At 36.6% G+C, this 24,188-nt stretch overlaps 1 protein-coding gene across 1 annotated transcript in view; it reads right to left on the bottom strand.

Annotated features, from left to right (window-relative positions):
- Positions 1-20,004, bottom strand: part of Cps1 (carbamoyl-phosphate synthase 1) — a 112,098-nt gene extending 92,094 nt beyond the window's left edge. Inside the window, exons 1-5 of the mRNA XM_027397136.2 lie at positions 19,879-20,004; positions 7,278-7,387; positions 4,226-4,370; positions 3,232-3,321; positions 1,272-1,328 (exon numbers count right to left, since the gene is read on the bottom strand). Of these exons, the coding sequence (XP_027252937.1) occupies positions 1,272-1,328; positions 3,232-3,321; positions 4,226-4,370; positions 7,278-7,387; positions 19,879-20,004 (528 nt within the window). The remainder of the gene's footprint in view (positions 1-1,271; positions 1,329-3,231; positions 3,322-4,225; positions 4,371-7,277; positions 7,388-19,878) is intronic.
- Between the last annotated feature and the right edge of the window lie 4,184 nt (positions 20,005-24,188).

Genomic DNA, 24,188 nt, shown 5'->3' with positions numbered 1-24,188 from the left:
TGTTAGGCAAAGAAAACCTAAGAATCCACTTGGAATACATAATCTCCCTGAAGTCTCTTCCCAGGAAAATCACTGAAGCACCAGTGGAATGAGAAGCAGAGTAGGTGGCAGCATGAACTCTCACTGCCTTCTGTCAGGTCACAGGTGCTGCCAAGCTCTCAAATTCAATACCATTCCTCCTTTCCGTTTACAGACAGCCCGTGTCGATACACTTGCCTTTGATATCCTCGGGGCACTGGTTCTAGGAATCTCCTTGAATACTAAAATTCACAGTGCTCAGATCCATCATGTAAAATGGATCTATGGCTTTAAATCATGTCTAGATCACTTACAGTGGTTAATACAATGCAAGTATTATGTAAAGGGCCATTGCACAATATTTTTATGGGTAATGATAAAATGTTTGTAGGAAATTTTACAGGCACTTTTTAATAGTTTGTGCAAAACTTAACAGATGCAGATGACTGACTATATTTGAACAAGGAATCCACAACAGATTTTCTGGAAGGACCTGTGTCCGTGTATACTACCAAATTGTATTGTTTTCTTTTTAATGTGTTAACATTTGGTGAGAAAACTTAGTTGCATTTGGGGAATTTGGTGAACACTGGTAAGGGAATGTTTCTTTCTGATATGGGCCATGAAGATACATGTAGCAAAGAAGCTTGATATCGGGAAGAAGGAACCGGGTAGTGATGATATTCTCAAATAGGGGGTCAGATGCTGTAGTCATCAGACAGGACAACAAAGAAAACCTTGCCTTAAGTCTCTTTGGTTATTAATCCAATCTTAGGAAAAACTCTCTAACTGAGGTCACTGACAGTCATGATGTAAAACTCACTAATTTCACCAATAGACCTTCGGGGAGACCTGAATAAACAATACCATCAATGTTCTGTAGTTTCTGATTTGCATTCTTCAGCATGGAGGATTCTGGTTAGGTCAAATTGTTACACACTTTGCAAATACTTTCTCTGTTCTACTAGAGGATTGTCATGTGTGCAGAATTATAATGTCTAGCCTTTTGCCATAATCAACACATAGTAGGCACTCAGTAAGTTCCTTCTGGGTAGGTTGCTCTCAGGTCCACCCAGCTGCATGCTGGTCACCAAGGACTCCATCCTGGAAACCACATCAGAAGAGTAAAGAAAAGTGACATAGGACTGAGCAGAGGGAGCTGCTCAGGTTTTCTCCTTTGTGTATTAGTGAGTCCTTCATGCACTGGGGGAAATGGGAAGAGACGGAGATTCAGCTAAAGATGATGATCATACCTTATCTCGAATTATTTTAGTCAGCATTCTTGTATCCACTCCATAAATTGCAGGGACCTGTAAGAAAAAGAAAATCACAGTGACAGTGGAATGAGAGGAGATTAGAGCCAGCACATTGTTTTCTAGTTGGACACTTAGCCTCATCTATCTTCTTGAGCAGTAAATAATTCCTCCACTCCCTCTTTTCCCTGACCCAGGGTGATGGTGTTGTCAGTTCCAAGGAAATTGCTGCTCTACTTAAGCACAAAACTCCTACTGCCCAAGATTGTCCTCAGAATGAAAAACAAGAAATTCTGCACATTGATCTCTTGTAATAGCTTTGCTGGGTAACCCCAGATATTAAACAGGTCACATTCTATACAAATATACATTTTAAAATAATGAGATATGTGTGTATGCATATATATGGGTTGAAATACGTGTATAATTTTATATTTTAGGTACAGCATATATATATTTAAAAACCTATATTTTAAAGAGTCACATCAGTGAACTTTATAGAAAATAACATGCAAATACGTTTGGAGCCAAATATTCCTGACACACAGTATGTACTCAACACATTTTTTTTCTTAAGGTTTATGTTGTATAGTCATGTTTTCTTAATATGTGTCCATCCCACTCATCAATGAGGCAATATATCCTTTGGGTTTTTTTTTTTCTTTTTTAACTAAGTTGGATAAAGACAGACATGGTCTTTATACATTGAAAGCACACTCTAACAATGTTGAAACTAAAATTTTAATTCTAACATGAAAATAATAACACAGAGTATGTGTGTATATGTATGAGTGAGGGAGAGACAGAGAGAAGAAGATAGAAAGAGAAAGAAATGAAGACAGGGAAAAGGAGGGGGAAGGAAAAGAGAGGAGACCAAGAGACAGACAGAGGGACAGACAGGAAGACAGACAGAGGGATACAGAAGGGGAGACTGAGTGCTAAATAATTATTACAAAAACCATCTAGCTTCCAATTAAAGATAAATAAAGATGCAATGGTTGGGAATATATAAGTGGTGACCCAGGACATGAAAGGAGTGCCTTCTTGCCTTGAAAATTTTAGGAACTGGAGCCTAGGAACCTAAGACCAAGATTTTTGTTTTTACTTTTATTTTGTCACTTTTATTTGATCCCAATATATTGACATTCATTAGAGAGGCAGAATTTTCTGGGCATAGTATTCTATTACATACAGACTAGCAGCATTTGAGCAAAGCCAGCTACAGTAACAGTGAAGATGAAGCTAAATTTAGCAGGTCTGTTAATATTAAGAATCCCTAACACTCGGGGTGAATCCTCTGATGAGTTATTAACATTTAAACTGTGGAAAGAATGCAGGGTTCAACCTTTTCCCATATTACTTTAAGTGAAATTATATCCACTTAGTTTATCATTATGCTTAAAACCCAAAATACTTAATGAGAAACTATTTATACTGGTAAGAATTAAAGATGGCAAAAATATTGGACTGAATAATTATACGCCCTACATATACAGCTCATAGTACCTTGTGCTAGGACCCACACTAGGGATCAAGATAGTAGATGAAATAGTAGAAGTGACTAATATTTCTCAAGAGAACGGAAATTTCTAAAATGTCCCTGTTGCTTTTCCTAAAAGAACACTACCGCTCGTCTGTGAGCGCCACCTAGTGGATAAACTGAAAATATTTAGTTCTATATATTCAGAGACAGTTCTGGAATACAGATTTGTTGTTGCTGTTGCTGTTGTTGCTGTTGTTGTTGTTGTTGTTGTTGCGGTTGTTGTTGTTGTTGTTGTTGCGGTTGTTGTTGTTGTTGTTGTTGCTGCTGCTGCTGTTTAAAAGCCATGTTTACAGTAGAGATATCCAGAGCAGCTCAAGGGTCCTCATGTTCTGTATTCAATGTATCTAAAGACCTCCCCAGTTTCCCACAGACCGGTTTACCAGACATGCTAGAAAGGCAACCTATCTGGCTTCTCACCTTTTCCTCCTGCAGCCATTGGCCCAGACTCTTGGTAGCCAGCCAGTGGTTATAGTCATTGCTGTAATTCAGCACCAGCAGACCTGCCACCTAGGAAGACACAGGACACTGTGAAGGGAGATTCATCAAACACTATGCACTTATGACTCAATGTGACTGTTGTTTGCATTTTTAATGTGTTTTTAGCCAGTGATAAGAGTCTTAACGTTTTGAAGACATGATATAAGAAAAGGTTGTCAGCACTTTTACTGAAGTGTATCAGTGCTTCCTAATTGGTCCTTTGGGAAAGCAGGTTTACCTTTCAGGCAAATTCCCAAATGAAGACACTGTCTCTTCCAGACACACTATGCTTTTCAACCATTGGGTTTATCAACAATATAGTTTGTAATTAGTTATTTAATGCATACAGTAGATAAAATAACTTTAATATACATGCATAAAAGACTGAGTAAACTAGAGAAAATTCTGAGAAATGTGAGACCTGAGTCACTCTGAAACATTACAGTAGAAAGGGAGTGAAGTAGGAATGTAAATTTTAAACTGTTTATATGCTCCACATTCCAAGACAATATCCAAATATCCTTGACTAAGGGATCTGAATATGCTAATTTCCTAATCATCATAGGTTACCTTTTATTAACACTTAAATTAAAAGGCAATAACTAATACAGAGTTGATTATCAAACTTTCTCAAAAGATGACCTTCATCATTTATTGTCTCATTACTTAGACATGTAACAATATTTTATGCATTAAAATAAGTTTCCTCCAAGACATTAAAATCAAAAGTATGCTAATAAATAGTTAACAAATAAATAAGTAAAACTTTAACCTGCCAAGTTGAAAATTATCCCCATGCACTTAGGAATAAGGTTGAAAATGTGGATTTCATACACAGTTTCATGGGAGAAACTTTGCCTTTCTTATATCCTTGGAAATCAACCAATCACACATTTTCAAATGGAGACTCTCAACATGCCATTATGGATGCTACCTTGATTCCATCAGACTCCATGTATTTGTTAAGTCCCAGTTCATCTCGTGCAGTGGTGTCAGGGGCACCACCATTCCCAATAATGGGGTTGGCCATGGTGAGGATCTGCCCTTTGTAGGCAGGGTCAGTAAGTGCTTCCGGGTACCTGGGTAGACATGGCAGAATGTTGTCAGTAAAACGGGAATATAAGTGCAAAACTATTACGTTTGTCCATAATGAGTCACTGAACCATTGAATAAAAATGCTATGAGGTTAAACTCCTAAAATCCGTCTCTAGGTTTCAGCAATCCTGAAGAAATTTCCTGAGAATGCCAAATTTTATCCATGATATAACTAATAGGAACAGAAAAGCTGACTCTGATACAAGGGTAATTTTCATGTTTTTATTCTTTCATTTAAAAAATTTTAATTTCTCTAATAATATTTTAACTTTCCGGGTTCCTTTGGGGGTGTTGTTTTGATTTGGTTTGATTTGGTTTGGGGGTTTTTTTGCTGTTTTTGGTTTTTGTGTTTTATTTTGAGACAGGGTTTCTTTGTGTAACAGTCTTGGATGTCCTGGAACTCTCTTTGTAGACCAGGGTGGCCACACACTCATTAGAGATCCACCTGCCTCTGCCTCCCAAGTGCTGGGATTCAAGGTGTGCACCACCACTACCTGACAGATATTTTAATTTTTTATACATTGCTGCCAATTTAGCATTTGTAGATATATTAAAACCTCCCATAGCCTACTAGATTGAGAAAAAAAACTAATACTTACTGTTGAAGGCTGAAAGTTTCACAAACATATCAACCTCCAAAAAGCTTAAGATAATTTTTCAATATACATTTGGGCACTGAGGAACCCATTATTACAGTAATAACACATGAGTGCATATACATATTAGAACTCGGTAAAGAATTTCACTAAGGAGCTAATACATGTGAAAGAATAACTCAAGAATATTGATTTTTAAAACATTTAGTATTAAAATGAAGCTTACAAGTTTGATAGTTATAAACTAGGAAAAATATCACTCACCTGCAGCATTGCTGACTTAAAAATTAAGATTCCAAATAACTATTTTAAAGGACTGAAAATGGTATTTGAAAGAAATGCAAAATTTTAAAGTTGGAGAGATGAGTGTGTGTGTGTGTGTGTGTGTGTGTGTGTGTGTGTGTGTGTGTGTGTGTGGTAAGGGGAACATTTCCCCATAAATAGTAGGAACTACCAACACTTATTCCATGCACTTGAAGACACTATAGCTTTTTTCCTGCCCTCTTACACTTTGTCTTCCTGCAGACACAGTTAAAACAAATCTTTCTTGTGGATTACAACTGAAAGTGTGAATTTAGGTGCTGAGCAGGACAGAATCGACAACCTTGAAGCCAATCCAATACAGCTCAGATAGCAGTCAACATAAATTCCTCAACTCCATCCAACCTAAGTCCTCCCAGAACTAACTTCATCAACAGAGCACTTTGTCTTCCAGTTCCAGCTTCCCCAGGGAGATGCAAGTACCCAAGCTTCCCCCAGCTTATTTCTCAGAAGCCTCTCATTTGTCAGCAACTGATAATTTTTTAACCAAGGCTTCTATACAATATAAATGTATTTCTTGAAGATGAAAATAAATGTTAATTATAACCATGTTACTGAGTGAGCCAGACAATGGATGAAATCTACATATTTCAATAAAACATAAGGTCTGTGGACTAACCCAATACATGAATGTCTTCCCTACACCAAGAGAGGCTTTGAATTAATTTTATCTTCCTTGGCTTCTTTTTCTTCCTTTCAGGAACCTGGCCTTTCCCTTAAACATAGGCTTGTGGTACTCTCTGGAGAATTCATAAATGTAGCGTGTGCTAGAGAGCTACAGTGTTGGGAGCAAATTAATCCATCAGGTCCTGTTTGACTTTTGTGATGTGACAAGATTTATTACCTGCAATCTATCACCAAGAAGAAAACTCTAGTGCCCTCCATCATTCTGATCTATATTAAACAGTTGTTTGTTGGCAGGTATATTAACACAGCTAGTAATTAGTGTTGTCGAAAAGCTTAAATAATTGCCTGGTGAAGCAAAACTTTGCAAACAGGTTTTCTGTGCTGTAATTTAATGTTCCCACCACCGGGGCTGATTTAAAAACCACCTAATAGTCTTCATTTGACACAGAGAGGTGAGGAATTAGGGAAGCTGCACATTAATAACATAATGACAGGCTTGATCTATCAATACACTCAGTATCAGTTAACCCAATGCTCCTTTCTCCTTACAAGGCTAAAGTGAATGTCCCTGAAGTATTCATCAGGTATCTCATAGATGGTTAGCTGACTAAGTCTCTAAAGGAAACCTTTGAAAATAATCAAGTCATGTTTTTCCTAAGATACATGTGGTTTAAGTCCCAAGATGCCAATTATTGTGTAATCTAGCCCCTTTATTTTTATGCAGGAAAACGGAAACTCCAAAAGGTTAGATAAGGTTTCAATATCCCATTATCAGCTATTGCATCCTAAGATCAGAAATCCAGGCTCCTGGTTCCCTGTTGAACAAATGATTATTGTCTAGGTAAGATCAGCCACATGAATTATATAATAATTCTCATTGTCATTGTCACCTATTTGTTAGTAAATCTTAAATACTAAACTGGGTCAAAATTGATAACTATTAAAAATACTAGGTATGAGGCTAAAGAGATGGCTGAGAGGTTTGGAGCACTTACTGCTCTGGTGGAAAGCCTAACTTCAGTTCCAAGCCATCAGATCAATGCTTCCCCATGTGGTAATCTCCCTTAACTGATGACTTCACAACATACACTTCTAGGATTAGTTTTCTTCTGTTTTGTTTAAGAGACAACTGAAGCATCCATGTTCTATTTCTTTTGCAGGAACAGCAAATATGCGCCTATACCTGTTTTCCAGGCTGGCTACAGTAGGCCACACACAAAGCCCCATGTAACTACAGTTTATAATCCAACGGTGTGGTTTCTCAACCTGTAACCATGAGTCCCATCACCCAGGTATTCTTCTACATAAAGGGGGGGGGGGGAAGCATTCAGACAGAAGCATACTCACCCTCCTAAGCCAGTATTAAAAACCACTTCACCAGCAACTGAGGATGGATGGCCAAAGGAGTAACCTTTCATCTTAGTTCCATCTTCCAGGACAATGTGTGCTGTCTGTGCCTAAAGAAGCAGTTGCATGAATCTCAGGAGCAAAATACAGAACACCAGACACACAGAGAAAAACAAATTCTGAAGACAAAGTATCCAGACATAAATAAATGTACAGCAGATTTACTGAAACCATCCTACCCAGGCCTTGAGTTGTTCTGTGTCACCTGCAACTTTTCTCCAAACGGATGGCTTTTGTTGCTGGTGGGTATTTTGTTTTGTTTTGCTTGGAAGAGGAACTGAAGCATGACGGTATCTATTCTAAGTTTACTTGTAGAGTTGTTGACAAACCCAAAATACTTCAAGTTAGCTGAAAAGCTACAGTTTGTGACTTTTTCTCCTTAATATTCCCTGGCTTTGCTCAAGTATACCTTTAAGGGAAGTCCGTGAGCTTACAAAAGCTTCATGAATTATACCGTACAACTCATGCTCACTCAGAGGTTTAGAGCTAGAAGGAATCCTCGAGATTACCTATTAAATTATGCTCCACAGAGTTCTCGTGTTTGATGGAGTTGTCCCCAGGGCTGCCCTTGCCATACCGTGTCGTGGCCATGGAGAAGCTGGAGTTGTATCACTCTTTTAAAGCTAATACAACAGCAAGCACTGTGGAACACTCTAAAAGAATATTGTATTTTGCCTTTTATTAGAGTTAATTATATCCATGTCTAGTTCTTGCTTTTGGCTATGGGCAGCCTGAATTCGATTACTTTACTGTCTTAATCTTTGAACTAGCTTCTATAAAATTCTTGGCTAAAAGAAGGAACAATTAGAGAAACTTATCTAAAAAGCAAGCAAACATCACACACTCCTTATAAATACTATAATACTATTGTTAAAACAATTTAAATCTCAATTTCCTTACAGGGCAAGGGAGAGAAGAAATATGTTAAACCATAGCTCTAGAAGACACTATAGCCCACTGTAATATGTGACATAAAAACTCCTTAGCAACTGAGGAAATCAGAAGGACAAATTGGTATTGATCACATTAGATACAATCTCTGTTAGGATTAATGATAGCATTGGGGTTATGCTTTTAAGATTCTGTATATTTTAATAGATATATACTGAGATATTAAGTCATAAAGTAATATATCTGAAATTTGCCTCAAATAATTATAAGTCAGAGAAATAGATACAATTATATTTGAGGCCATTTTGGTCATGCACTGTGAAGTTAAGTGAAGTCATTGGACAGAGAAATGCACCATTTCTCTACTTTCTCTCCCTTTTCCAGTTTAGGGCTGAAGTCATAATGTCTAATCCCTCCATATCTTGCTATTCCACTTCTCTCTGTCTGTCTCTGTCTCTGTCTCTGTCTCTCTCTCTCTCTCTGTGTGTCTCTCTCTGTCTCTCTCTCTGTCTCTGTCTCTCTGTCTCTCTCTCTCTGTATGTCTCTGTCTCTGTCTCTGTCTCTGTCTCTCTCTCTCTGTGTCTCTCTCTGTCTCTCTCTCTGTCTCTGTCTCTCTGTCTCTCTCTGTATGTCTCTGTCTCTCTCTGTCTCTCTCTCTCTCTCTCTCTCTCTCTCTCTCTCTCTCTCACACACACACACACACACACACACACACACACACACACACACCTCTTGGGGTATTTAATAATTGGCGTTTAAACCTTTGTTTCTATACTCCTCTAGCTTGGTCACACATACTCAGCTTCTCAAACATTAAAATGTAGAAGCCTGATATTTTCCACTAATAATGACTGAAGACATATGTTTCCTTTATATCCAAAGTACTCAAATCTCTTGCCATTAGAATAATTGTTCTTGCTTGTAAAATGGTGTTTTGATTGCCTTTCGTCCAACACTATGCTTTTAAATTTCAATTATGTATAGATGTGTATATACACTTATATACAGAACTATTTTAGTGTTTCCTACTAAGATCACATCATTTTAAATGGGTAATTTATTTATTTTGTTTAAAATTAGAAATACAACATGTGGATTTCAAGTTTGTTTTCCTGAGAGAGATGAAATATCTTCTATACTGATCATTGGAAAGATGTTTGTGTGTGGAAATGTGTGAGAGAGAGTGATTGGGGTCACAAGCTTGATGATCCATTTGATTGGTTATATTTTGTCTTTCTAGACACTACATTAAGAAAAATTGGGGAATTGCCCATCACAAAGAAACCAAAATGATTGACATCATCTGATACCAGTGGTGAGATTTCTCTGTCAGGGATTAGTTTAGTACACATCCAAATTTCACTGTGTACTTAAATCAGCTCTGTCTGTCACATCTTGTAACACATTGTCATTATCCCATAATTTGTTTTTATTTATCAGTTATTTTTGTGTAATTACAATTCAACACAGTAGCTAATTATTTTAGGAAGTAAGAGAGATAACATTCAGTGTATTTCCAAAGATTGATAAGAGATACTCCACAGAGATGAGTCTCAACAGGGGTGTGTTTATTGGCAAAATTCCCCAGGTAACTCTGACATGTTTCACTAGATGAAACCCTTTGGTCCAAGTAATGAAAATTCACTGTCAAGAAAACATTTTCTACTAGAAATGTTATTTTCTGTTGTTGAGGAACCTGTGTGTAACTGACATGCCCTCACAAAGTAGAAGAAAGGGAATGTGTTCTTAAATAATGTGTAACTTCAAATAATTTGTATTAGGAAATCTTGGCTGTGAACTCCAAATTCAACTATTAACTATACTCCAGTTTATTGGCCTTATTTTGAGCTTGTCTGCCTAAAATGTCACCTTGGTTTATGTCATCTTCTTCCTTCCTCTGACCTACTCTCAACTAAGGCCTTCTTATTGTCTGATCTGTGGATTAGATGACACTTAAATAGTTTAAAGAAAGGTGAAAATTCACAGAAGCAAATCCTATTCTTATTACCTTTGCCTACAGTTCTAGTTGGTAGTTTTTTCTCTTCTCTTTATGGAACTACTTCCCTGTTCTGCTTTCCGTTTTCTAAGATACATTTGGAAAGACATTTACTGCTGTCTGAAATAGTCCCTGAGAATGTGTTCAATATGTCTTTTGCTCCCTTAATTATATTTTTTGTTCTTTTTGGCAGTTTTTATAGATCTTCCAATTCTCTTTCCCACTACACATTATATTGTTACAAGGCTTCTGTTTATTGCCTGTAGTACACTTTATATTCCTCTTAACCATACTAGCCTCCAGTGACTAAAATGATGACTGCCAATTGACTTATCTATGAATTGATGGAGAACTCTGAACAAGGAGCTATTATTTAGAGTCCTCTCTCCTAGATAACAGTCCCCCAAATGCTGTTTCCTTCCATAGACTTCATGAGAATTCACCTTCTACCATCATAAGATATTTTTGGAGCCTCCATTCTGACAAATAGAGGTGCAGAGCCTAAGAATTAGGTTTCTATTTATTAAATTATAATTTAAATGCCCACTGCCAGAGCATATTAATCCCTTGAAGGCTGAAAATGTGTGGAAAAAAATTTTAATTAAGTGTAATGTGTATGCTTGTAGAATGTCATGAAAGGCTAAGCAAAATCAAGGAACTTTTTAATGATACAGTCCCTTTGTGCTTAATAAAAGTGTGTATGCCAATAAAATTATTAAGACAGTCAAGTCACAAACATCACTGAGTCTCTGCCACAGGCTAAGTACTTGTGCTCTGGAGATTCATAGTGAGTGTCTCTAGACTCTCCATACAGTGAAGAAGTTAGGAATTTTCCTAAATTGCAAAATAGAGAAAACCTTGAGAAACACAGCATGAAGTGTTCCTGAAATGCTTGGAAATACAAAGATACATAGAATAGCATCCTTTTCTGTGGGGGATTTTTCTTTAATAAAGGAATTCCCGTTTTCCACCCTAGGCTTCAAATTAAGTCTTTAAGTCTCTCTTGATCTCTGTTTTTAAAATTACAGCCTGCCTCTCAGTACTCCATGTCCTTGGCCAGCACTTTTTCCATGATGCAGCACATCCTTCCAGATGCAGAAGGATGATGAGTTCAAGGCCAGCCTGGACTATATAGTGAGAGCTTATCTCATAAGATGAAAAGTAGAAGAACAAAGGAAGAATGAAAGTAACTTGTAGGCATATGTTATTTGTATCCCTAAACACAAGTACAGCATACAACTCCTTTAAGTTTATATGCACCCACAGAGAGTTAATTTTCATGATTGAAATTGAACCAATGTTCAAATTAGATCTGTAATTAATAATATTATATCTTCTTTTTCAAGAAAAGATAACATTTGTTTTCTTCCACCCTAGCAATCATATTTGCAAAATATACAAAGAACCTAGAAAAAAAAGAGATCAAGGATTTGGGCCAATATGCATCTCAAGGAAGATTCATTTCAGCTAATTTGACCTCTTTTAATCTAAACATTGTATATACCATGGATCTGAGAACCAATGAGGTTGTGAGTGAGTTCTCAAAAAGTGGATTCAGGGATCCATTCTGCAGGTGAAGAACTCGTTGTGCAAGCTGAAGTTCGGCTTCTCTTCTTGGAAGCCTGTAAAATGCCAAGTATGGTAGTATGCCTCTGATACTCCAGCACAGGCATGTGCAGACACATGAGTCCCAGAGGCTCACTGGCCAGGCATTCTAGTAGAAGCAGGATGTTCCAGGTTTGCTGAGAGACTTGCCTCAAACAATAAGGTGGGAGGAAGTAGAGGACCACACTGGTTATTGCTCTCTGGTCGTTACATGCCTGCACATGGGTGGATACACACAGAAATAAACCTGAATTCTGTCCTTGCTTGATAGGAATGTAAAGGCTAAAGAAGAAATATAAAACGTTCTATGGCTTAGTAATGCTAAATGCTAGGTAATTTTTTTTTGGTTGGGGGCTTTGTTTTTTGTTTTTGTTTTTGGGGGTTTTGTGTGTGTGGTTTTTGTTTGGTTGGTTGTTTTTTTTTTTTTCTTTGTTTTGTTTTGTCTTGTTTTTTTGAGGCAAGGTTTCTCTGTGGCTTTGGATGCTGTCCTGGAGCTAGCTCTTGTAGACCAGGCTGGTCTCAAACTCATAGAGATCTGCCTGCCTCTGCCTCCCAAGTGCTGGGACTAAAGGCGTGTGCCACCAACACCCATCTTAAATGTTAGTTTTGCTTACAAATGTTTGTAGGACTCTCCATGAAATTATAGATGTTTTTCTATCCATCTAATGCTTTACTCCAATTTAAGTAACATCTAATACTTTACTCCATTTTAATCCCCTGCTTTATGTAATACTCATATTTATGAAACTGTATTATATAAATATCCATATAATGCCCATCCTTACCTTACCTTTAGTTTGAACATTCTGAACTAAGTCTCATACTGTGTCTTCTAATATTGTGAACCTAGGGATTCTTTCACTAACTAGAACTAATTTTTATGAAAATACAATTTTGTGCAAGAGATTTGTCTATAGCTGGTAACTCCAATACATTTTCCACATTATTTTTGGTTTGCCTGTACAGATTTCAGGGTTGTCATTCTACCATGTCATAAAATATTTTAATTCCATTAATGAAATTTTCTAAAGTGTGATTATGCAAATATTATCACATTACTCCCAAACCACTTTTCTCTTTAGGGCTTTTAATTTGTTCTCAAAATTAAAGTTCATTTTGAAGCTACATTTGCTGGTTGATTTTCATTTTTTGCACCAAGTGACTGATTAGCTTTAAAGGATTACAAACAAATGACCATAATTCTTTACTTTAAGGCTCTCAGTTTGAATCACATTCAAAAGAGTCAAGTCTTCAAAGAATTTTCCAGAATAATAACAATGTGATGACTAATAATGGAAGTCACACAGCTAAATTTTCCTTTCAAAAACTCTTCAAAAATGTCCCTGGGGTTATACTTAGATAACTTAGAGAGGTTCATCCTAGGAAGCATATTCAAAATTGAAACAACTTATAATTAGCTTATAAAATTTCAAATCAGCCTCATGTTTATTACTGCTGGGTGTTTCTTTATGTCCATGATAATGTTGTGTATAGACACCCATGGATGCCCATTCAAGGGTCTGCCTCCCTTCCCAATGTTTGACTACTGACTTTGATGGTATTGGTCCTTTACTTTGAGTCAGGTATTTTGTGGGTTTGCTGATGTTTTAAATCCTTTATTTCAAGACACAAGAAACAACTGGAACAATTCTTTTCTTGTATTTGAAGATGGCCTTGGACTTTTGCATTTGGGAGCACACCGGATGAAGTAACAAGAGAACAATTTGGAAACTGAAAAAATCAGTCCATATTGTTACAGCCACACAACAATGATTTTATTGAAGGTCTAGGGAAATATTGACTCTAAAGAGCACTGTCCTGAAACACCCTATTTGTATAATTTCTGACACCCATGTAGAGCGGCAATCCTTATTGACTCCTTGATCTAAACCTATTCTGAAAGCCCAGCAAAATAAAAGAAAAAAAAGTGCAAACTTATGTGCTATTGGAAGAAAATTCAGATAGATGGGGGCTCTAGCATAAACAACAAAATCCCAGCAAGGAAACTGATGCAGCAGATTCTAGCAATGGCTCAGTCCCAGGAATACAAGCATTTAATAAAAGGTCAGGTTCAAAATATTTATTTGGTGGGAGGAAAGAGAAGGAGAAAATTGTGCAGTTATACTATAATCTAAAATAATAAATAATAGAAAAGAACAATATCTATCTGATGGTTGGGGTCTGCTTAAAGTTCTAACCACATTTTCTGGTAAACATCTCAGTTTGTGAACAAGAACAGTCTTGCTAATTTGAGTACTTACACATCTGGGCAATGGGAGGAGTGATGAAGCCTCTGCCTCTATTTGCAAATAAAATGTTTTGTATGTAACGCTTTAAGCTAACTGAGCAATACAGTCCACGAAGGATTTGTATGTAAAGCATTATAGAGATAATAATAGCCTTAAGCCAGTCGGAAAAATGAAAATGATTTACTCTGGGGATCTGACTATATTGCTGTTAAGTCATTTATCTAAGTAGGCTATTTGCATATCAGAGAAAGTAGAGGTCCTGTGTGTTTATTTCCATTTTCACCACAGCCTCAAGCTATATAATACATTTGATTTCTAGATTACCTGATGTTTCATAGCTATTAGTTCACTTCAGTACCAGCCTCTTAAAACATATATCTGAATTAAGCTTTGGAAAGTAGGAAGCTTAAAGCCAGATTTTTTCAGACAATTATTATGTAAATAATATAATAAGAGCTTAAGATCATGAAGCTTTCTTTTGGGCAAGTGAAATCTTATCTTTCCATTCTTGGCACTATGCTTTCAAATTATCAATATTTAAATTCATAATTACAGCACAATTTGCTATCTTTAAAATGTTTGATGTACCTCTTTATATTTATGAATGCTTAACATTTCAGGATGTCTGAACATTGTAACTGTAGCAATCAATTGAGCCTTACAGCGTCAAAGTCCTCTGGTTTTGGTTAAACATAAGCTAATGTAGAAGATAAAAAATGCAAGGTTAATTTTGAACAGACCCATGCTCTGGGAATTGATGAACAAAAGAGCTGGATTCATAAATAATTTTGTTTTAATTATATTTCTCATAAATAAAGTATAGTATTTATAAAGATTCCATTACAAAACTTCATAAGTCATGTTTTTAACAATCTCTGGAAGAGCATATGCTATAGGACAAATGGTTCTGAATTTGGGAGAATCTAAAATAATTTCATTTAATTTTTACTTTATTTTCATAAACTAGTATGGTCTGATATTTAGTTCTGTAACTTAGGTGAAACATAATAAAATTCTGTAACCATATACCAACCGATTGATTAATTAATGACAATTTCACTACCCAGTAACTTTGTTAAGAAATTTAAAAGCTTTCCAGATGGTGTTTAATAACTTGAAAAAGAATAAAGTAAGGAGAGTGGCCTCAAAAATATGATCATGTTTTGAACTTGTTGGTACACATGAAGAAAAAACAGTGTACGCTGGAGATTTATAAGCTACAAAGTCACAGCAAATTTAACCCTGGCCCGTTTAGCCTTCTCTGAGTCCCCATCACTGTAAAGACATTGAGAAATACTAGTGACATCAAGATTGGTCAGTCTCCTCCTGAAGCTTGCAAGAGTTCCAGCTTTGTGTCACTGCAAAGAGGAGACTGACAGCACTAGTGTGGCTCACAGTCTCAAAAAGTCAGAAATACAGAGATTGTCTAATAGAGATGGGAGGGCACAGAAATGATCTCCATTTCCACAGCACTTAAACCACCTCTTTTCACCTATAAACCATTAAGAAACCTTCTCAAGCTGGGCATTGGTGGCGGGAGGAAGAGGCAGACAGATCTCTTTGAATTTGAGGCCAGCCTGGTCTACAGAGCAAGTTCTAGAACAGACTCCAAAGCAATACAAAGAAACTCTGTCTCGAAAAACCAAAAAAAAGGAAAACAGGGAGGAAAGGAAGGAGGGAAGGAAGGAGAAAGGGAGGAAGGGAGGGAAGGAAGGAGGGAGGGAGGGAAGGAGGGAGGGAGGGAGGGAGGGAGGGAAGGAGGGAGAGAAAGGAAAAAAGAAAGAAAAAAGGAAGGAAAGGAAAGAAAAAAAAGAAAAAAAAAGAAAGAGAAAGAAACCTTCTCAAGCATGGACAAAGAAGGCCTTGAAGAGAAGCTAAGTAAACATACAGACTAAGACCAGGCTAGACCTTTAGACTCTTCTTAACCAGAATTCATAGCTCCTGATCCAGACCAGAACTATGGTAGGCAAGGAAGTACCTAGGGCTCAGCAATAGGAGAAGCACCTGTGATCCTAACAAAGCACCCCTGCTCCCAGAACTTCCTCTCATGGAGTCTCACACACTACCCTCTCTTGTAACTTTCCCAATGGTTATATGCAAAGATACTCAAATGGTCAAAGCACTGTCAGTGGTAAGCAAAAGAATGTGTGCTTCAAGGAGACAAAATATGGATAACATTCACAGGAATGTAAAAGGGAGGCCGCCTCTCAATTACAGAAAAAGCATACATTGAAAACACATAAAGTTACCTTTCCTCTGAACTAATTAGACAATAACTACTTGGGGCTTGAACATGATTTTTATTGAAAAATTTGCTTTACCGTGGTTGAAATCCATCCCTAACATGAATGTAATAAAAGCCTCATAAAATAGCAAACTTTGAATGTGTATAAAAAACTTGCCCCTCTCTCAATCCTTTCCCCAAATATTGTACAAAAGATTCAAATATACTAATAAATTTTATTTTTCATGGATGATTCTTGAGACAACTATACAATAGCTAAGTGATTCTAATTGTAGGACTTTTGTAGTTATCACTTCCTACATTGTCAAATGACAATGGCTCCTCCTGATTGAGCTAAAGAGGAGCTTCTCTGTTGGAATCAGAATATAGTCTTACAAAAAGAAACTCTTCAAAAGACTCTGTCACATCCAGCTTTCTAGAGAGGATGCTGAAATATTAGGTGCCTGACTTAAATGAACACAGGTCTCCGCTTCTAAGTGTAGATTAATTTTAGAAGTGGTACTTACTGGACATTTTCCTATTGACAGGGAACTTAGCCTCTTCAATTGAATACCTTTGAGCTCCAAATTGATTGATAAACACAAGGAAAACTATTTGGTCTTGGTGTCTTTAAGACATGTGAATTCAGAATTCTTAAAACTTTAAATTTATTGAAATCAGAGACCATTCATTAACACCTGTCTATTCCTCTTCCTATATTCTTCTATGGTATGGTATATATTCTATATTATATACTTTTCTATGTTGTATATCCTATATAATGTGTTGATCTGTCTAATAATGAATAACTGAATAAATTGGTAGATAAAACTGGACATTTGACATAAATTTTAATATTGTATAAATGAATTGTATTGTATAATAAAAATTGACCATTTTGGTATTCAAGTCATATTTTCTATTAGAAACATCTTCTTAGAGATGTTTAATATTTAAGCAAAAGCAAAATAATCATAAATGTGTAAGAGTTCTTATCTGGTATCATATCATTGAAATAATTTGTAGTTGACGAAAAACATGAGGACACCATCTAATCCTGCACTAAGACCTTTCCTTAAATGAATGGAACATAATTTTTAAGTATCCATCTTTCATTTTAAAGTGCCTCATAAGCTTCGGTATTGTATGGTGATCATGCACTCCTTTTCCACACTACCTATGATAAAATCTAAGTCTAGAGAATAAGTGAATTACCAAGGTCAAAGTAATAGGAAATGTATAACCGAGGCTAGAATCCATATTTTATTTTATTTCCCAGCCTCAGTATCTTCTACAATATTGTTACAACTGGCTGAGTATAATAATGCACACTGGGCATTTTCAATACTAATAGAAAAAAGATTATGGTCTCTAAAACTTTCATATGTTATGGTTGTTGATCATTTATACCCTTGATACCAACTTCTTTTAAAACAAGGAACACCTTGAAGTTCTTTCTTCTTCCCTATGAGTGAAATGCAGTTGTGTTCAGTGGCAACACACACTCTGTAAATATTAACCACGTGCAAATATGCAAGGAAGAGTCACAGAAAAATACAAGTGCCCTCCAGTTCTCATCACAGGGAGAAAAAACAATGACCTCCACTGATATTGGAAAAGCAACCTGCCTTATAGGGCAATGCTTTCTGATTGGAGTGTCTTTCACAATCCATTTACTGTCTGTAACTAGCTGTCACTAACCTTTCAAAACTGCTCCTATGCCCTTCACTGACAATTATGGAAATATATTCTAATGATTTTAACTATCTTTAAAATTTTGTGCCTTCTCAAAAGAGTAAATTTGGTTACTTGTTTCTTAAAGAACTGGGTTATTTAAAAGAGGGAAAGAATGCAGAGAGGACTATTTCAAAATAAGTGAATAATAATGCAGGCGCCCCTTCAACTTGTTGGGATTTGAGTTCACCAGTGTGAAGCTTAAGGACCTCCATTTTTCATGCCTGGCATTCCTCCAAAATTCTGGTCAGTAATGACTACATGTGAGTAATGGCTTGTACACCTTGAAATGATGGCTTATTCCTCCTGCAAATTTGTCATTCTTAGCTGTGAACCTTGGAAGACCCTTGAAATATCTACCACCATGAGCTAGAACTGCTTTCCCAGGGGTCTGTCCACATGATTAGCTCATGCTGTTGGGTGGTTATTGCTGTATGGAGTGCTTGCTGAGTCTGGGTAGCAGGCTTCTCTAGTCCATCTTGCATCTACCATTCTAACGAGTCACTTCATTGCTCTATTTCTGGTGTCTAACAGCGACACTCTCATCCTTACCCACCCACTTCTGTGAGAGGAAAACAAGCTCCAAATGACCCAATATTAAAATATACAAAACACTTAAACTGTAGGTGACAATGTTGTCATTAGAGTTTCTTCTCTTCGAGGTGACATGTGACTGTCTTCAAGACATTGATAACACTTAAATAAAGCCAAATCATCACTCTCAGTTTATATCTAGTTACTGTGTCTTTGCTGGTGGTTTAGAATATCCATCATCCTTTCTGGCTTCCATCTTGTAATCAAAATGAATCCAAAATGGTAGTTTCTTAGGATTTGCCCAACTCCTCTCCCTGGAAACTATAAGAACCTATGGAAATTGCTTGTCCCTAGAATCCAGACCAAAGCAACATAAATAAGAGACTCCAAGAAGATCCGGGGCAATTTTTAAATCAGCCTACTGTGCATACAAAGTGCAAGCAGAATGCTCCATGACACTCTGATCTGTTTTTACACAACATTTAAAGAGGAATTTTTTCTACTTCTTTTGTACAGCTCTTTACACTAAAAAAAGCACTATGCTGAAGCTACTGTGATTTGTTAAAGTTTGTATTCAGTAAAGAAGCTCTTCATTGGCCAAGTTCCCAAGGTGTAATTCAGACTTCTCCAGTAGGAAATATCCTCACAGCATGATGGGGAAGGGTGGAGGTTTCTATGGGGATTTCATAATCTGAGGAAGAAGGTAAGAGAGAAGCTATTTGCTGTGCCCCTCTGCACTTGCCCCCTCAGCTACAGATATGCCTGCACAGATTATCAGTTGCTATTTGCCTCAAAATCTGATTCTGCAAAAATGAAGATCATAAATTCTTCCTTTGATAAGAAAGTTGAGAGAGAACATGGAAATGCTGTGTTTCTCTCTGTACAGCGACTTCTAAAATTAAAAATTCATAGACATTTCCTTCTAAATTTTTTAAATCTTATATTTCAAAGGCGAACCCATTCCAGTGGGTCATTATATAGCAAAAGCTTAGCATACTGTGGGAGTTGCTATTATGTACATAGAAGCTGCACAAAACAAACTATGATAACTTTTTAAGTGTTTTTTTTTTTCTATAGCACACTTACATTTTATATGCTCATAGGAACTGGAATCTTTCTATATTTGGTAAAGATCACTAATTTTAGTCAGAGAAGATAAAAATAATGCTAAATCAATAGATTCTAGGGTATAGCAATTGTTAATAAACAACACTTTGGAACTGTATTCAAAGCTGTATTTACTCTGATAGCACCCTGCTGGTGTCCTTGCTAAACTGTGTTGTCAAAACAAGACAACAGGGACATTACCTTCACAGACAGGAGCCTGATGCCAGGTCTGGAAAAGTCCCATTGCCTCCTTGCAGTCCCATTGGCAAAACCAAAGCCACTCTTCAGTGTCTTCACCACTTTGCAGGCTGTCAAAATCCTCGTCATTTTGAAGAAGTTTTGTGACTAAAATCAGATCACAAATATTTCATGAGATGTTGTTATCCAAATTGTTTTTATTAATGTTAGAGAAAGCTGTGTGGACACTGTGCAGTTGAGGCTGAAGGCTGACTGCACAGTGATCTTTGACTTCCCATTCATTCTGCCATTAAATGTCTATCCACAGCTCCTCCTCCTCTTAGCCCCTCCCCACAAGCTGATGTCCAGAGATGTTCTAATGGACATGTCATACAAATTGCAAAACAACGAATGAAACCTTCTCCTGTGAAAATAATGCTAATGCTGCAGCAAGTCAGCCAGCCATCAAAAGAGTTGCTTATGCAGCTGAATAAGATGACCTAGGCATGGTAAACAGCCTTAGGGGTGAGTACCCCTTACTCAAAGGGCAGTAACTTTCTGATAATGCAAAAGATCAAACACTTTTCTGTGTTGCAAATGACGTAGAATTTGCCTCAGAAGATATTTGGATTTCTAGGAAACCCAACCCTGGACATTTTCTGCTTGGAAAAGAGATGTTGAATACCACATACAGTAAAGAGAACAACAAAATGACCTCCCCCCCCCAAATATATAAGAAATCCATCTGAATTAGTTGGGAAGAAGGGCACTGATGAAGTAGTATATTATATTCCTATTACAGCATTGTTCTGCCTTCCAGGTTTTAAAGCTCTTGATGTCACTAATCAGAACACAGCTGGAGCACAGTACCATACTGTATACCTCTAAATCTCTAAAGTGTGAATGGAACAATGGAAAGCAATTTAATATAAACATTAATCTTAATTATCCAGCAATTAAAATGTCACCTTACGATAATCCAAAAATGGGCATTCATGTTTTGACCTAAATAAAGTTACGCAGTCAGTCCTTTAGCCACAGGTAACAAAAAAAAGGGGGGGGGGATCGAAAGGGTCACACTTGGCTGGCAGACTATCTCACTTAAGCCAGGGTCTAGAAGGAGGAGACAGCCCCACAGCATCATCCACAGATAGACTTAAAGGCCAAGAAATGAAAGCACTGAAGATTTGTTCATTAGGATTTCCATAATGAAAGTGATACACAAAGATATGATCATTTCACTGAGATGTTATCAGTGCTAGGATGGGCAATGTAAGCCTATAAATAAATAAATAAATAAATAAATAAATAAATAAATAATATCAAGACAGTTTAAACTAAATCCTCTGTCTTGGTGAATCAATCATTCTCTGGGCTCAAACAATTTGGAAAAATTTGTTAAATATTCTAAACTCGAGATGGAAAATTCATACATTGTGACTCCATGACCAACCTCTAGATTGGAAAACTCAATTATGGAGAAAAGGATGAGTGGCTTTGAAATTGAGTGTTCAGATAGACTAAAACTCACACCCAAACTGCCAAACATCATGGCATAGGGGAGGGAACTTACATTTGGGCAAGTCAAAGGGGTGGGGCTTAGGAGGTGATGGGTAGAGAATCAGGAACATCAGGCAATGAAATTTAACAGAAATGGTACACTTTCATGAAAGGCTTTCTTCATATTTGATTTCTTTCTCTTTTTTACTGCATTATTATGAAGCTTTACTCACATAAGGTGCCTACATTTATCTGAGGGGGATGATGGGAATTGTCTGGGAAAATTTACTCCTTGTGAGCCGGATCATTTTGGGCCCGCTAAGCTTACATGGACTTGATGTCTTTTATTCATGCACTTACCATAGCTGCCACTATTTACAGCTTTGTTATTTTCTTCTATATATTCCCATACAGAAAAATAAAATCAAAGTACTTCTCACATCTTAAAGAGGTGGAAGCATTCTAGTACCTTTTAATTTAATGCTTTAAAAGTGTTTTATTCCTTCCCATAAATTGAAAGGAAATGTCTTGATGTTCTCTCTCTCTCTCTCTCTCTCTCTCTCTCTCTCTCTCTCTCTCTCTCTCTCTCTCTCTCTGGCTGGGAAGGTGGTTAAAGTGTTGGCTATGCACACATGAGTACCTAAGTTCAGATCCCCAGAACCCATATAAAGCCAAACAGGACAGCTTGCATCTACAATCCTAATGCTCCAATGGTGAGAAAGGAAGCAGAGCCATGAGAATCCCAAGAAGCTCATGGGTCTGCTAGCTTAGCGTACATCATGAAAAGCAGCAAGAAAGACTGTCTCAAACTAGGTAGAAGGTAAAGACCAATATACAAGGTTTTCTTCTGACAACTCTTAATGTGCTGTAGTGCACAGGAACACACACACACACACACACACACACACACACACACACACACAAATAAATATAGTCATTGAATAATAAAATTACTTATCATCCCTTTAAAAATGGAGGCAGTCAGTCTTCCAAAGTATTCAATTTTAGAAATTTACAACTGAGGTATCTGTTACTGTAATGGTATTCTATTGATTACTATGATTAATTTATTTTTATATTTAAAGAAATTTGAAAAATAAATGTTTCAGCTCAAATATAACATCAATCAACAGTTTTGTATATTTTCTTCTAACATCTATTTCTATGTTAATTTCATAGCTATAAAGACTTCAGAGAACTTACATAGTGTTTTGTGCAGTAAAATCATATCAAAAATATGCTTTCTATTGTTATAAGACTCTTTAAAAGTCTTAACTTGAAAAGGATGCAATGGTTCCACTTTCATTTTTCCTATTGTTGTTTCATTGCATATCAATATTGCCATTTTGATCAATGGTGTTAAGGATCTTTCCAAAAGAAATGTGTTCATTTGCCTACTGATTACAACATAAGTGTCTCTTTCAATGTATACAACCATTACCTCTGGATGCTACCTTCTCTATATTTCCTTTAATGTGGTAAATAGTATTTGGTTTCACTTAACATTAAGGTTCCTGCTGAGACTGAACACCTCTGGTCACATCATCTTTGTTCCCATTAATCTATCCATGGTAATCTTTTCAAAATGAGTACACAGAAAGCAACACTGACTGCTATTGCAGAAACACTGATAACATCTTTTCTTCATTTGTCAAAAGAAGAGGCCTCCTACCTATTGGAAAAGTGAACAACTCATTGTGGAAAATAAAGGCCAAAGGGTAAGAACAAATAATAGCATTAGCAATTCCTCTTCAATTATACAGAAACTACCAAATGCCAATTCTTGAAGCATAACTTGCAGCTAATGAATCAGAAACAATTCTAAGAAATTGAGCTTTTGTCAAAAAGTCATCTACATGGTGCAACAGAAGCTTTGGGAAACCAGATGAATGAATGAATGAATGAATGAATGAATGAATGAATGAATGAATGAATTTATATGTACAAGCTCCTGGCTGATCTGTGACAATTGTTAAAGCAATTGTTTTAAACAAAATGTTGTGTCAATAAACCCAGGAGAAAATAAAGATGCCTAGGAATCAGGGGGAAAAGAGTACTAGTTTTACAAAAGTCTCTTTAGAAAAGAAAAAAATCAAATTAGAAGCCAGGCATGACTGGAAGGCAAAAAATTAAAATAAAGGAAATGCAAAAGCTCCCTGAAGAAAGCTCTGCTCTTGCGTTCAAGTGGGAATGCATGAAAACGAACTATAAAAGGAAGAGTGGTCAAGTTCAAGTCTGTGGTTTTATTGGCCAAAGAGCATAGCAGGAGCATTGTCTCAGTAAGGATGTGGACAAGGAAAGCTATGCTTTGAAGGAAAGGATGATGATGACACCCACATAAAAGGCACAGACTTTCTTTGCTCAAAAGTAAGGCTTGCTGATAGAATATTCCCTCAAGTTTAAATAGGAAGATTTCAACTTGTTTTAATAGCTTATTAACATGTCAGATGTTGATACTGACAATGGACAGATATTAAGTGGTTTGAAGAAGTTGGGGTTTTTTTTATATATAATACTCAGTGTCTTTGGAAACTCAATCAAGTAAAACATGCCCATTAAGATCCCATTGACATTTTGAGGGCTAGAAAATAAGGAACCAATTATGATGAATGTGTTTATCAATCTAACATTTGATAACATAAACGTTGAAGTAGTGATATAAAAGAAGTTGAAAAATGAGCCAGGAGAAGAGACCTTGTAAAATTGGTTTCGCACAATAAAACCCCAAGGTACGTGTGATTCATAGCCTAGGATAATAAAAAAGCAATCACTTAGAAGCCCCCAAGTGTTTGAAAACACCTTAAAGGGAACAAGTTCACTGGCATATGCAACAT

This window comes from Cricetulus griseus, chromosome 2, assembly GCF_003668045.3.
Source record: "Cricetulus griseus strain 17A/GY chromosome 2, alternate assembly CriGri-PICRH-1.0, whole genome shotgun sequence".
Classification (NCBI taxonomy): domain Eukaryota; kingdom Metazoa; phylum Chordata; class Mammalia; order Rodentia; family Cricetidae; genus Cricetulus; species Cricetulus griseus.
The sequence above is the reverse complement of the archived record's forward strand: the minus strand, read 5'-3'. Positions and strand labels throughout refer to the sequence as shown.